The sequence below is a fragment of the Acinonyx jubatus genome, chromosome A3 (assembly GCF_027475565.1).
Source record: "Acinonyx jubatus isolate Ajub_Pintada_27869175 chromosome A3, VMU_Ajub_asm_v1.0, whole genome shotgun sequence".
In the NCBI taxonomy this organism is placed as follows: domain Eukaryota; kingdom Metazoa; phylum Chordata; class Mammalia; order Carnivora; family Felidae; genus Acinonyx; species Acinonyx jubatus.
Window position 1 is genome coordinate 112,767,893 of NC_069388.1, and position 14,474 is coordinate 112,782,366.

The 14,474-nt window shown below is 47.4% G+C and overlaps 1 protein-coding gene across 3 annotated transcripts in view; it reads left to right on the plus strand.

Annotated features, from left to right (window-relative positions):
- The first annotated feature begins 3,376 nt into the window (after positions 1 to 3,376).
- Positions 3,377 to 14,474, plus strand: part of XDH (xanthine dehydrogenase) — a 56,921-nt gene continuing 45,823 nt past the window's right edge. For 2 of the 3 annotated variants that reach the window (XM_015064206.3, XM_015064207.3), the window contains exons 1-4: positions 3,377 to 3,535; positions 9,933 to 9,990; positions 11,808 to 11,904; positions 13,325 to 13,433. In XM_015064206.3, the coding sequence (XP_014919692.2) occupies positions 3,494 to 3,535; positions 9,933 to 9,990; positions 11,808 to 11,904; positions 13,325 to 13,433 (306 nt within the window). In that variant the 5' untranslated portion in view covers positions 3,377 to 3,493. Of the gene's footprint in view, positions 3,536 to 9,932; positions 9,991 to 11,807; positions 11,905 to 11,942; positions 11,963 to 13,324; positions 13,434 to 14,474 lie in introns of those variants that run through there. The other variant, XM_027033494.2, reaches the window with a different exon arrangement.

Below are 14,474 nucleotides of genomic sequence, written 5' to 3' on the forward strand. Positions count from 1 at the left end.
GGCTGCTATAAAGATCAAATGAAATCATAATACGCTATTCAGGTGTCAAGAATGTGATTAGGGCTGGATAACAATCTAGATGTCTGGGAGCACACGGGAAGGCAGGTCCTGCACAGCGATGTTCCGGGAACATAGCAAAATCTTGAATCCAGCATGAGCATATCTAAGAGGGAGACCAGTCTTAGGAAAGAAATAAAAGACAAAAACAAACTTCATAAAAGAAACCCACCTCACCCCTGCAAAAAAAACAAAAACAAAAACAAAAGCAAAACCCGAGTAATGGAATATTTTGGAAGAAAAGTGATTCTTTTTTTCTTATCATTTATTTGCTATTGAGAGACAGAGAGAGACAAAGCATGAGCATGGGAAGAGCAGAGAGAGGAGGAGACACAGAATCTGAAGCAGGCTCCAGGTTCTGTGCTGTTAGCATAGAGCCTGACACGGGGCTCGAACCCACCAACCACAAGTCATGACCTGAGATGAAGTTGGACGCTTAACCCACTGAGCCACCCGGGTACCCCTGTTTTTTTCTTTTCAAGTGAAGTTTGTCGAAAGTGAAAAAAAAACCAAAACAAAAAGAGAAAATGCCCTAAGGTACAGATCAAAATGCAAATTCAGGTGTGAAGCAAGGAAGGGAGCCCCATGGAGTGAGGCAGCCCAGGCTGGTTCAGGACTGGCAGCGGGACTTCTGCAGGCATCAGGACCTGCCCGGATGTGTGCGTGGCCTGCCTGCCGGAGCACCCCTCCAAAGTAATAGAGGCTGGACAGCTGTTGTCTGGCTCTGATCAGACCTCCAGAGAATATTCCAAAAGTTCTCCTGAGTTGCTTTTCCTCCAGGGGGTGCTTGGACCCAAGGGAGCTCGCTGTTCCAGAAATAAGGACTTCTCTCGGCAGTGTTTTCATTCTTCACTCTAGTGATTTCCCACAAGTGTTGTTCCAGAAGGGAAGATGCTTCTGTTCAGGGGGCCTCGGGACTCATTTGGCTTTTCTGTGGACTTTGAGACTTCACGTGCCCACACAGTATCTATTATAAACCAAGGCATTCCTTAGGGAAAACAGGGTAAGTTCACATAGTGTAAGCCATAGTGGCCCTATCTCAAGCCCTGAGATCCCATTCATTCAGCCCAAATTTGAGAATTCATCCCAACATGGAAAGCATACGCAGGAGATCTTCAGCTTGGGGAGGTGGGGGGAGGAAATGCTTACTTTGGACTGTTTTCTTCTAATTTGTGACATGTTGAAAACTTACAGAGAAGGAAATGGTCCTTGTTTTCTGTTGGATAATGAGCAAGGGTACAAAGTCAAAGTTTTGCCAAATCTCAGTATTCCCGAGATAAAACAGTTACTATAGTTAGTACAGAAATAAAACCTGAATGACAACAAAGGCCCTTATTAAAAATTTATTTCACTTTTGTTTTTTTAATGCTCACAGTAACCAAGGAATTTCACGTCTAGATAGAGAAAGAGGCTGAAGGTCGGCTGCCTAACCTGGGTCTCATTTAATTCTTACTAGACAGGATTCTTACAAAGTAGGCAGTCACCCCCATTTCATAAATGAGATTGAGACCAAGAGAGTGATTTTTGCCAAAGGTCACACAGCAGTTCTAGAGCCATTATTCAAGCCTGACTACCCAACCCTCAACACTGAGCTCTTTCCTCTGCCCCCCACCTTCACCTTGAGAGTCTCCTGGGGCTTTGGCTGCAGTCTAGCCAGGAGGAAGTGGAACTCTCGCAAAACTGGTTGGATCAGTGGATGGAGGAAAAGCCTGTCAACCACAGAAGATGTGAGTGTGGTCAGGGAGTGTTGCCCTATTATGAAACACCACCCAGACTCAGTCCTTCTACCTCTCCCCACCTCCTTCCTTCTTCTTCCTTTTGGAGCACTTCTCAGTCTTGCCTCTATTGACATTTAAAGACCAGATAGTTCTTTGGTGTGTGTGTGTGTGTGTGTGTGTGTGTGTGTGGCGGGGGGGGGGGGGTGCTGTCCTCTGCATTGCAGGGTGTTTAGTAGCATCCCCAGTCCCCAGTTTCTTATCCACTAGATGCCAGTATCACCTCTCAGTTAAGAACCATTGTTTTATGGTGACCGGTCATCCCACTTTGTCCTGGACTGAGAGGTTGGTCCCAGTAGCAGTGTTTAAAGCAGGATAGTGGGGACCAAAAAGGGACGCTTGGTCACCCTACAAGTGAGATTTCATCTCCTGCTTAAATAAAGTCTGCGGAGCAAGAGGGCATTGTGTTGACAATGTCCTGGCAATCTGCGGTTTCAGTGAGCTGTTGCTACACGGACTACTTCTGCCTGATCCTCCTTTCTTCCTCCAGGTAGCCTGCGAGGGGCTCAGGGGAAGTGACCTCCTTCAGAGAGGCTGGCTGAGTGGCCACGTGCGTTGTTAGAGGACTGAAGAAGACGGGCGGGAACACTCGTGTGTGTGCACGTGTGTGAGCTGGGAGGCACAGGTGGGTGCTGACCACAGAGAGCCTATGGCGCTGTCCAGGTGGGCGACGTTCAGGTGTGTTCACACCAGAAATTGATACTGGATGGGAGAAGGCTTTCAGCTCTGTGTGAAGTTGGCCTGTGCCTCTATGGTGTGGCTGTTTTAACTTATTGATATCGATATTGGTTTATTGTTGATGTTTTGAAATATTCTTAGGAGTTACTCTGGGAGCCAATGAGAGGCCTTTCCCTGAGAGAAATAAACAAAAGAAAAACTTCAAAAATGGTTTGTTATCAGGATGATTTTTGTTGTGCTGTTGAGAATACAGGTGCAATAGTTGGAAATATTTGGGTTCTTGGCAAACTTACCAAGTACTACTAAAACGTATCATTTGCCTCTCAGGCACTCAGCTCTTGGGGTCATGCATATACCCATTTACAGGATGAAACCAGCTGAGTTCTGAGGACGACAATGCTGAGGTCCAATGCTAGGTTTTGCTTCTGGATCACTGGGCTCCGTGGCTTGTGACCCCTGTGGTCCTCCAGGCTGTGGGAGAATGAGTCCTTTGTCTAAGTGCTGAGTCTGGGTTGCTGTAAACCTGAATGGTAAAATGACAAGTGTGGACGTGGAGGGTGTGGGTCATTTCTACTGCCGTGGCTCTGCGCATGGCCCTTCTTCCTTCTGTGGCTGCGGCAGCGGGGAGAAGAAGCAGGTTCCATGAGGGCAGTGCTAATGACAGCAGGTCACCTGGCGGCAAGGCCCTCCCCTTCCCGGTTTCTGGGTTTCTGCACGGGCCTCCTGCTGTGCTCTTTGACACAGGTGTGGGGAGGGCGATTTACCAGGTAGGAGTGTTTGCATTTTTCTTGATTATGTAAACCGGTTGCTTTTGCCAAGAACACCCTGTGCCCTGAGGCTCTAGGCTGGTTTCTTCCCATTGGCTGGCCAGGTTTCATTTTATTGGGAGGTGTAGTTTCCAAGTTGTCAAGTGGCCATAACTGCTGGTGCCTCTTGGGAGCGAAGCACCTGGAGGCAGGGGGCCCACACCCCATCCCGTAACAATGACAGCGGATGAGTTGGTTTTCTTTGTGAATGGCAAAAAGGTAAGATGGAGCTGGCCTTTGGTCTGGCTTCTCCGCTCCCCCGAATGGAAGTTTGTCCTTTGGAAGAGGCCTGTTCTCTCTTTCCTATTCTCTTTCTCTCTCTCCCTCCAAAGCCTTGCTGCATTTGGGGTAACACCGGGGAGAGAAAACCTTCTCAGAGCTAGAACACAGTCAAAATACTCCAGGGGCAAAGGAGTGGGGGGGGGGGGGGGGGCGAGGCAGGCGAGAAGAGCGGTCTGAGTTGCCAGTGACTCTGCAGCAGCAGAGACCCTGGCACAAAGCCGGAAAAGGGCACAGGGTCCTGGGTGAGACTGGAGGTCACCCGCCATGCCTCTGTCTTTGTGTTTATTCCAACACATCCTGAGGCTTTCGTTGTTGTCTTTACTGAGAGAAGGAGCAGGAACTTGTTTTCTTGCTGATACCGGGATAGAAGATGTTTGTAGACTTTGATTCAGATATTTCACATAGGTAAATGTGACAGCTAACTTGTGAGGACATTTACTGACATCTTGTGGCAAGCCACAGTTTTTTGGTTTTTTTTTTTTCCTCCCCGTAAGGGGCATGTTTCTCTCCCTCTCTCTCCCCCCATTGCAATAAATGTTTCTAGTCTCTTACTTTGATAAAATTGCCCCCTGGATGACCTCCATTGGTGCATAGGGACGTGGGGAAGGTAGGGGTTGTGGAGCAGAGGGGGCCTTATGATGTGGGTACCAGTCTTCCAGGCACAGCAAGGCTATGAATCTTTGCCAATTTCACTGCAGGTGAGGGGTGGGGGGGTGTAAGCACGTGCCTAGTCCCACCCCCTTCCCCCCCACCACTGCTGGGGTACCCTGGTCTGCTCCGGAAACCGAGTAGGGAATGAGAGGGACAGTAAAAGGACAGCCATAGTTTTATCTTGTAAAAGGCCATGTGGACGGTGTGAGTGATGAATGTGTCCAAGGTGCCCAACCCCCTCCAAACAAGGGTAGTTTTATCTGTTTTGCTCTATTGGCACTTTTGAGTTGAGAGATTGGGTGACATTTGAGGTAATTTTCAAGAACGAAAATGTACTTCACAGGGCGGGTAGTGGTTAAATTGTCAGGATGTGTTTGCGTGACTAGCAAGGGAATTGCATGAGCCATGGCAACATCCGTGCTCTGAAGACCGTCGGATTCAGTTTGAGTGGTGCCACCGGGAGGCACTGAGGATGAGGTCAGCCGTGTTCTTCCGGGTTCGGTGTGTCTCTCCCTGTAGATTTCTTTTCAGGACTGGCATCTGGCAGCTAGCCATGAGGCAGGGCAAACTTCCCTGTTGACGCTTGTGAGACTTTGGCATCTGAGGTTTCCAACAACTTTGTTGCACTCAGCGGTTGCGTTGGAGAGTGTCAAGAAACAGTAGAGTTGGCTTTCTGGAAGGGCTACCCGCACAAAGCGTCTTCTGGGGAATTTTTCTAGTCAATGTTTGCGAGTGAGCACCTGGATTCAGTGACTTCCAAGGCCGTGTCTTACTCTAAGATTCTATTATTTGGTATGCCATCAGTTTGTGTGTGACAGGACAAGATTCTGCTCTTCTTTAGGGATGGTGTGCTGTGACCCACTGGATCTGAAAAGGACATTTCAGGGTCCAACTGGCTTGGCAAAGCTGTGTCCCGCGTATTTCCGCTTCACTTTAGAAGAGCAATTTCAAATTTTTAGATGGTGTCATCACATCAAACCCTACTATCCCTGGAAGCTTTTCCTATTGTCAGTGTCTGTGATGCATACTCAGGTTTGTAAGTTATAAACCTGTGGCCTCTTGAGAATCTGCTAGAAAGGGGGAGAGGCAGTATAAGAAGTGATGAGGTGAAAGCAGTCCTTCGGAAACAAGACCAAGCAAGGATTCCCAGGCAGATCAAGGCAGCTGTGAATAAGTTTGTTTCCATTTCTATTTCCAAGACCTTTCTATATCTAACTCTTTTGGTGTGGATATTATGCAGAGAACTTACGAGAGAAGCTGCTGGAATTGGTGACTCACTCTTTTTTTCTTTTAAATTTTTAATGTTTATTCCTGAAATAAAGAGAGAGAGAGAGAGACAGACAGACAGACAGACAGAGCATGAGCGGGGGAGGGCAGAGAGAGAGAGACACAGACACACACACACAGAATCTGAAGCAGACTCCAGGCTCTGAGCTGTGAGCACAGAGCGCGATGCGGGGCTCAAACCCACCAACCGCAAGGTCATGACCTGAGGCAAATTCAGACACTTAACCGACTGAGCCACTCAGGCACCCCAGAAATTAGTGACTCACTCTTAAATGTAAGCCTCTTATTCTCCCTGTGTGAGACTGTCCAGGACTCTGTCCCCACCAGCTCGGGTTCTGGACTGGGTATAAGATGCCACTGATCAAATACCTCAAGTGTTTTCTGTGGCAGTGATGGGCCTTGATGACCAGTGTCATATCCTCTGTTCTAGAGTCAGAGTTGGAGGGAAAGAAAGAACTGCCTAGGATTTTGGTGTTATCGTAGTGACAGTCATTTTGGTGGGTGGGATTCTAGAGGCAGTGACTCTCTTTCGTGGAGATTGTGGCACCCGGAGGAATCTGGCAGCTTTGGCACGTGGGGCACAGCCAAAGGTGTCCACGAGTGATCCCCACAAGAAGCAGGTGGCAGCTACAGAGAGCCTCTCAGTGGCTTCCATTCACTCACTCACTCACCCCCATTTACAAGCTCCTCCGTGGACTAAGCCTGTTGGGTATGTACACACTGGAGGAATATGATCTCTAAGACCAGGCATCAGCCATTCAGGAGCTTGTGAACCAGTTAAGGAGAAGGATTTTCATTCGGCAAAGTAATATATTGCAAAATGTGTTTCACAGAAAATTCTCCCCATGAGATCCTCTTTTCAGATATTCTTTTTCTGTTTTAGAAGAGGGTGTATTTGTTTATTTTTTTTATGCCTGCCCAGAATTTTATTTCATTATTATTTTTTAATATAATTTATGGTCAAGTGAGCTAACATACAGTGTATACAGTGTGCTCTTGGTTTTGGGGGTGGATTCCCACGATTCATCACTTACATACAACACCCAGTGCTCATCCCAACAAGTGCCCTCCTCAATGCCCATCACCCATTTCCCTCCTCCCGCCCCGCCTTCTTAAACCACTTAGCACAGTGTTGGCACATAGTAGGTGCCCAATTAATGAGGACAGAATGAGTGCATGAGTACTAAAAGCCCTTACAAGTCCTCTACTGAAGAAATTTAGTTTGTAAACTTTGCACTTTGAAATTATCTTAAATTTGCCTAAAACGTTGTAAGAATACAAAGAGATATTATAGACTACTCACATTCACCAGCTTAACATTTTGTCGTATTTTACTTTATCATTAAATTTGTCATTCTCTCTCTCTGTACGTACACACACATACACACACGCACACACACACGTCGAGATGTTTATATGGTACACACACGTATTAGATTTTTATGTATCTATTTATAGATATGCATGTAGATATATAGATGTATATAAGTACCTAATTAATTTTATATATTTATTTATGTATGTAATTAATAGAAATAAATACATAGAGTATACAATTTTCTTCTTGAAACATTTGAGGGTAAATTTCTGATATAATGCCATTTTACCTCTTAAACCAAGCGTAAGAATATTCTTATAGAGCCAGTGTCTCTAAAAATCAGGGAATGTGGTATTGACATAACACTATTATCTAATCTGCCACCCCTCTGCAGCATATTCCAATGTCCCCAATAATGTCATTTTTAACTTCTCCTAGGGTCCCAGGGTCATACCACGGCAGGATCCCAAGCCCGGGACCCAGGGTCATACTATGGCAGTCGGTTGCCATGTCTGTTAGTTTCCCTCGAGCCAGAATGGCTCCTTAGCTTTCCTTGTCTTTTGTGACACTGATGTTTATGAACAGACTAGACCACTATTTCTTAGAATGTCTCTCATTTTGAGTTTGTGTCATGCTTTCTTATGATTAGATTCAGAGTCTGCATTTTGGGCAGGAATTCCAGAGAAGCGATAAGTGGTTCTCAGTGCATTGCATCAGGAGGCACATGATGTCAGTCTCCTCTATTATTTGGGATGCAAACTTTGATCACTTGGTTATGGTGGCATCCACCAGTTTTCTCCTCTTTAAGATTACTTTTTTACCTTTTAGAGTTAATCAATAATCCATGAGAAGATCCTCTGAGTCTGTGAAACTATCTTGATCATCAACCTTTCACCCACTAGTTTTAGCTCCCATTGATGTTTCTTGACTTGGTCAGTTATTGTGCTGATTGCAAGATTAGGCTAACTGTATTCATTAGTTGGTACTCTTCTGTCAGAAAGAACTTTCTTTCTCTCCAGTCTGTTTATTTATCAGTTACCACTTTGGACTCGTAAATTTTAGTTTTATTTAATGGCTTATAATCCATTAGAGCTATTATTTGTTTTGATGCTTAAATTTTATCAGAGCAGTCTGCTGAACCCAGCATTTCCTAAGCTCATATCCCCATGAAGCGTTTGTCCTTCAGAATGCCCACTGGCCCTGTCAAGAGAGGATTCTGTGGTGTTTGCCGGAGCAACCCTGTAGCTGTGCTGTGAGGTGGCACAGCCATTCTCTGTAGGAATTCAAGGAAGGTTGGACCAAGTGTGCCTGGAGTGATATAAAAAGTCTTTGCCGGAGAGGTTTCACTATAGTATAAAGACTATATTGTCAGGAGAGTAGAAGAAGAAAAGGCTGAAAATGAAGATTAGTAACATAATGGAAAAAGGCCTTGGAAGACAGTCTAAGGAACTTGGATGTTATCTTGAACATATGGGAAGGCACAGAAGGCACGGAACAGGGGGCAGATGTGATGAAAGCCGAGTTGGACGATAAGCAGAAGCTACAATTTGGGGGGAAGTAGTAAGCTAAGAAGTAAGTAAGCTTCTTCCTGCAGGAAAGGAGGTAGGAATCTTTATTTGTGTGTTTGTGACTTCTCTGAGAGAAAAGAAATAACTCCTTGTGTGCGCTTTGTAACTAGGACTTTGGACAAACTGGATCTGTGGGGTGTGATAAAAGAAAGCTAATTTGTTTTTCTACTTTCCCTTAAACTTTCTTCAAGGGGCAAATTCTGTCAGTTTTATGACTTGTTGGGTTGCTCCTAATCAATAAAGCAGTGCTGTGGTCATTTCTAAGTTTCCATACACAGTCTCAATTCAGGATAGAGAGGTGAGGATAGCAAGAAAGTTCTCATCTAATCAGTGCTGGTTAAGATGGCTTCCCACCATGGGGAGCATTCAACTGCAAGTCTCACGACATCGGGGATGTGCTTTCCTCTGGCCTGCAGCTCTTCCTCTGTCTCCAGTTTAGGGAGGACTACTCCACACAGACTCTGTTGGAGGTCCCATCACCTTCTGCAGTCAGCATTCTGGGGATGATTTAAACAACTCCGCACCAACTTTCCCTCTTCTGCATGGACTACACTGGGTCCTCAGGCAACCCTCCACATCCTCTGCTTTCCCAAACTCTGAGAGTGCTCACCAATTCCAATGCTGCCATTTCTTCTTCAGTAAGCCTATCTCTAGCTTTTAGATATGCAGACCGCTATATCCCCTGTTCTACAAGGGCAGTATGTTAGCTTCACATGTAGGACTATGGAAGCCCCCTCACAAAGTTTGAGGCGTGAGATACCTCCTCTCCTCAAGCTTAAGAAGATGTAAGTCTCACAGCACCATTCTCTGGAAAGAAATTCTTGTCACAAATTCTCTCTCTTTAATCATCCCAATCACCCAAACCCTATTACCCTTGATAACATATGATGAATGTGAGTAGTGAAACAGGTTGTCATGGATTTCCTTAGACTATTTGCATTGAAAACTGGTACCTCACTTTGTAGACCACATTTTCATCTTGTTGAATATATCATTTGTGGACCTTTGGGTTGAGATCTCCTCCACATCTCACATGTGTTGATGTTATTGACTGTGCTAGCCCAACACACACAATACTCCCTGTGAACACAGGCCAACAGACCGGCTCTCTACCGTCTGAGAATGTACATGCTGGGAGGCATAGCCAGAGACCTGCATGCTGCCATTCTTAGCTGTCCCTGGCATTCACAGGTGTGACCTAACAGCTGGAAATGAGATGTTTGACTTTAAGGGGGCTCTGCCTGGCAAGCCCAACAGAGCAGGCGCAATACCTAAGCCCTCCGTGGTAGGTCCAGAGCAAAGCACTAAGGTAGAATTTTAGAATTGGAGAATATCCGCATGTACACAGAACGGCTTGTAGTTCGTATGTTCATTCTAGTGGAATTATCAAGAAAAAGACCTTGGTTTTCATGACATATTTAGCACATCCCTATTAACTCCACAGATTCTTGGACAAGACAGTGGCTAAGTATACCTAGGATATATTTTCTTTTTGTTTTTACTCTCATAGGTGGTGGAGAAGAATGCAGACCCAGAAACAACCCTTTTGGCCTACCTGAGAAGAAAATGTATCCTGACTTTGGAGGGGGAGGGGGCGATGGGGACTCATTCTCTAGGCCTTATGTCACTTTCTAGTGACGGGTGGGAGGCTGTGAAGTGTGGAGGACAGAGCCCTAGAGTCTGGCTCTGGGCCCCTGCTTTGTAGCTCTGTCACTCAGTAGCTGTGTGACTCTGGGAAGTCATCTGAACCTTCTAGGAGTAAAATTACCTGCTGTCCACTGAGAGGATTCTTCCTGATATTTCTTAAGATCTCTTCCAGGTAAGACTCAAGTGATGCCAGGGTTTAATCCAGGGCGTGTAAAATGAAGAGCTGTGAATGGCCCTCATTAGCCCTGGTTAAGCTTCGCCACCATTCCCCTTGAGGAGGGGGTCTTCCTCAGGAGATCCCTGCTGACCCATAGAGGGCTTCCTGGCAATCTTCCCAGCTCTGTGAAGGCGGAGGGAAGGTCGGAGGAAGGGGTGTTCTTTGGGAAAGGATGCCTGAACTGGGGAACTATATAGAGGTGCCATCCATTGTGGAGATGGTGGGCCCCAGGAGGCAAGGGACAGTGGAGTCCTGAGGGGCCCCTGGGATGCTCCTCTTCCCTCAGCGAAGGCAGGGTTCTGTAACATCTAATACCTTGTGGTCTTTCAAGGTAGGAAAGTACTCTGAGACCCTAGAACAGAAACAACAGAGAAAATATGATAGGAGCTGGCATTTAAAGAACATTTACTATAAGTAGGTGGAGTTCAAAGTGATTTTCATATGTGATCTCACTGATCCCCATAGCCATTCCTTTGACAGAGGAGGAAGTGAGGCTGGCACATGAGAAGGTCCTGCTTCTTGCTCATGTTCTGGGCAAATGCTAACAGAGCCCAGGCTAAAGCCCAGAGCCAGGCTTTTAACCTCCCACCCGTACTGGAAACTATTCAGGGTTGGTTGCCGGGATGATGCTCATCCTGACCTCCTTTCACCCCAGGGGCAGGGATGTCCAGTGGCTCATTCAGGTGATATGTCCTGGGACAACAAAGGATTTTTTCAGTTCCCACAGAAAAAAGTCTGAAGTCCATGGGCTTACCTCTAGTTCACTCATCTCTTATCAGATGGTGTCTGGCTCTCGTGTACTTTGTCCTGGATTTTCCATCTGGAGAGGGCAAGTCTGGCCTATTCCTTAGGCATGTTAGCAAACTCAAAGTTATCAATTCCTGCCAGTGTATGTAAGAGATGGCTCCAATAGTGGTCCCCAACCTCAAAGAATCTTCCTTTTAATTTATGTTCACATAGCCTATGGGTGGATATTCAAAAGCCCCTCATCCAACCCTAATTTTGGTTCCTGGACTTCATCAACCCAAAAGGTTCAAGGTGAAGAGTTGGGACTCAGTAGGTCCCAGAAGAGATCAAAGTCTCTTTCAGGCGGGAGTGATTTTATTGCATACCCAGCTGGGGTGATGTGAGGGCTGCCCCACATGCTCAGCCTTTGAGGTGCCAGATTCCCTGGCCCAGTGAGACCACAGGGTTGGGAGCCTAGAAGAGCCAGGAAGACCCCGCAGTCAAGAAAAATCTCCAGGATCGGAGACCACTGGGACCTCAGTCCCAGGGAATACTTGGGTGCTGTCTGATGGGACCCTGATACCTTTCTTCTGTGCAGTAGGGATAATCCCGTTCTCTGCCTTCTTGAGTGCAGTGCAGCCTTTTCTGGAAGCAGAGGTTGTGTGGGTCTGCTGCCTCCTTGGGTTGAGGGGCTTGATCCTATGTGGGGTGATGACTGGCTCTGCACATGCACTTCCCAGTGGCCCAGCAAAGACACTTCTGTGCGCTCATGTTCCTTAACCCTCGACCATCCAGTGGGGCTGAGCGGGACCAAGCTGGGCTGTGGAGAAGGGGGCTGCGGGGCTTGCACGGTGATGCTTTCCAAATATGATCGTTTCCAGAACAAGATCGTGTATCCTTTGCCAGCTGGCTGATTGTCCATGCAAGGACTGTGATGCAGGGGTCAGGTTGTGAGTGTGTGAGCGCATGTGTGTGTGTGCACGCACATGAGACTTTTCTTGATGTTTATTTAGTTTTGTGACAGAGAGAGACAGAGCATGATGGGCAAGGGGCAGAGAGAGAGGGAGACACAGAATCCGAAGCAGGCTCCAGGCTTGAGCTGTCAGCACAGAGCCCGACGTGGGACTCAAACTCACAAACTACAAGATCATAACCTGAGCCAAAGTCAGAGGCTTAACTGACTGAGCCACCCAGGCTCTCCTGAGACCTTTCTAAGATCCAGATTAATTTCCCATCCTATGAAATCCTTTACTTGGTCTCAATTGCATATGGGATAAAGTCCAATCACTGTGCTTAGCACTCATGGCCCACACAGGAAGGTGTGCCCCACCTTGCCTCTCCAGTTTTCTCCCTTCGTGGGACCAGCATCCCACCCTTGGGACAACTGTGGACTCCTAACACTCTCTTCCCGCTGATTTCCTGGTCTTTGCATAAGTTGTTATCCAAGTCTTAGAGTGACCTTTTTCTAGGCCTTCTCTACTTGGCTAACTCTTGCTAGCTCTTTCGGACTGGGTAAAATATTACCTCCTCTGGGAAGCCTTCCTTGACCTCCTAAGGTTGGGTTGGGTACCCCTTGTCTGTGCAGGTCCCACAGCGCCCTGTGCTCAGCCCTCCTGAAACGCTTACTATAAACTCTTTAGATTGCATCTTTATTCTGGCTTCTATTTTCCTGAGTTGACTGCAGACTTCTAAAGAGCATCGTACACACCTCCATTTCCCCAGCCCTCAGCAGAATGCCTGGCATGTGACTGGCCCTCAGTAACTGATGTTGAGTAAATGGATGAGGGGTTCATAGAAAAATGGATATCAGGAAGCTCTGTGTAAGGGGCTGGTGTCTCATGTTTCCCGAGGACTGCCCCTCCCTGTTCCCCACAGAGGATGGGAGAAAAGGAGGTAGCTGAGAGCCGGGGAGCAAAGGGATTGGAGCTTCTGAAACTGGAGAGGCTTTGGAAGGGCCCTACAGAGAGAGGAGCATGAGCTGGGCCTGGAACCTTTGGCAACTTCCTCTTGACTCAGCCTCCAGGGTCGGGCTAAGAGGTGACTGTGGGTGACCCTGGCACCCGTACTCCAGCTCGGAGGCCTAGGATGCACTGATGCATGCTCCATAGGACCCTGCAGGGGCTCTTGTCTCCCCGAGCCGTGGGGGGGGGGGGGGCCTTCTTTGTTGCTAACCCAGAGTCCTGGGTGGAGACTTGAGAACAGCGGTGGAAGAGGCCAGAATGTAACGTAGAGTGAGGAGTAATGACACAAAGCGTCTCAAAGTCTCTGATGGCCTGTGTGGACAATGAAATGACCTTAATCTGGGGCTCCAGCCACTTTTCTGCCAATGCCTGCCTGGCCCCCATCTGCTCTTTGCATCATGTTGCCGTGACGACTGTGGAAGGAATAGGAAGCACCAAGTCGAGGCTGCATCCTGTGCAGGTAACTGGAGGAAACAGAAGCTCAGGCCAGGGCTACAGACTTGCTTTAGAATGTGAGGCTGAGTGTCACTGCCTGGCCGGGAGGCGCTCTGGCCCAGTCACCTCTCCATCTCCTCTGGGGGTGATGAGGTGGAAAGACGAGACCCCAGGCCTAAAGCTCCCTCCTAGGACCATTGCATGACCCCGAGGGAACCACGAGGTCAACCAGATCTGGTGGCCAGGGCAGTCGGGTCATGCCAGACCTCGAGGGGGAAGGGGCGATGGATGTTCCCACCTAGCCCTCCGAGTGTGCTTAGGGAACCCCTGTCATCTCATATTCAAGATTCCAAAAGCTCTGTGCTCTTGATTAAGAAGCCTGCCTATTCCCTGCTCCCTCAAATGGTAATCCCATGGCTCCTCTCATGTCCTGCCTGCAGATAATACAGATGTGAGCTACAATGCCTCTATCCTCACTAACATGGAGGTTAGGACGGGCTTAAGAAGAGAATAGAGGCATCTGAATGTCTGACCGAGGCTTTTTTCCTGATGGTATCAGGCCACCTGGCAGTGGATGGAAATTAGGTAAAAAGAGTGGACAGTAATCTGAGAGGTTTTGTGGAGAGAATCCAATGCTTCGGGGCAACGTGGAAAGAAATGACAGCAGAGCACTGTGGGAAGGGAAGGCCATTGTTTCCAGAGCTCTTTGTGTGGGGAAAGTGATGCAGGGGTCTTCTGGACATTATAGTCATAGAAGGCACCAGAGGCAGGCCCACTGGCCGTTTGAGGAGACATGTTGCTCAGATCGTGCCTTCCTTGGGCACTTTATGTGAATGTGGGGCCAGGGCCTCTGGCTGAGCAAGCTGGCTGCATTCTAGGGGAGGCATGAAATTTTCTTTTGAGCTTAAATTTCTTTGAAAGCAGATGAAAGAACAGTTTAAACACAGGGATCATGTCTGAATAATCAGCCAAAACCCTCATTTCCAATGCTACAGATTCTTATTCCCAATGCACTTATTTTGGCCCCAAGTAAGTTGTAGAGCCAGATTCACTTCTGCTTTTCCAT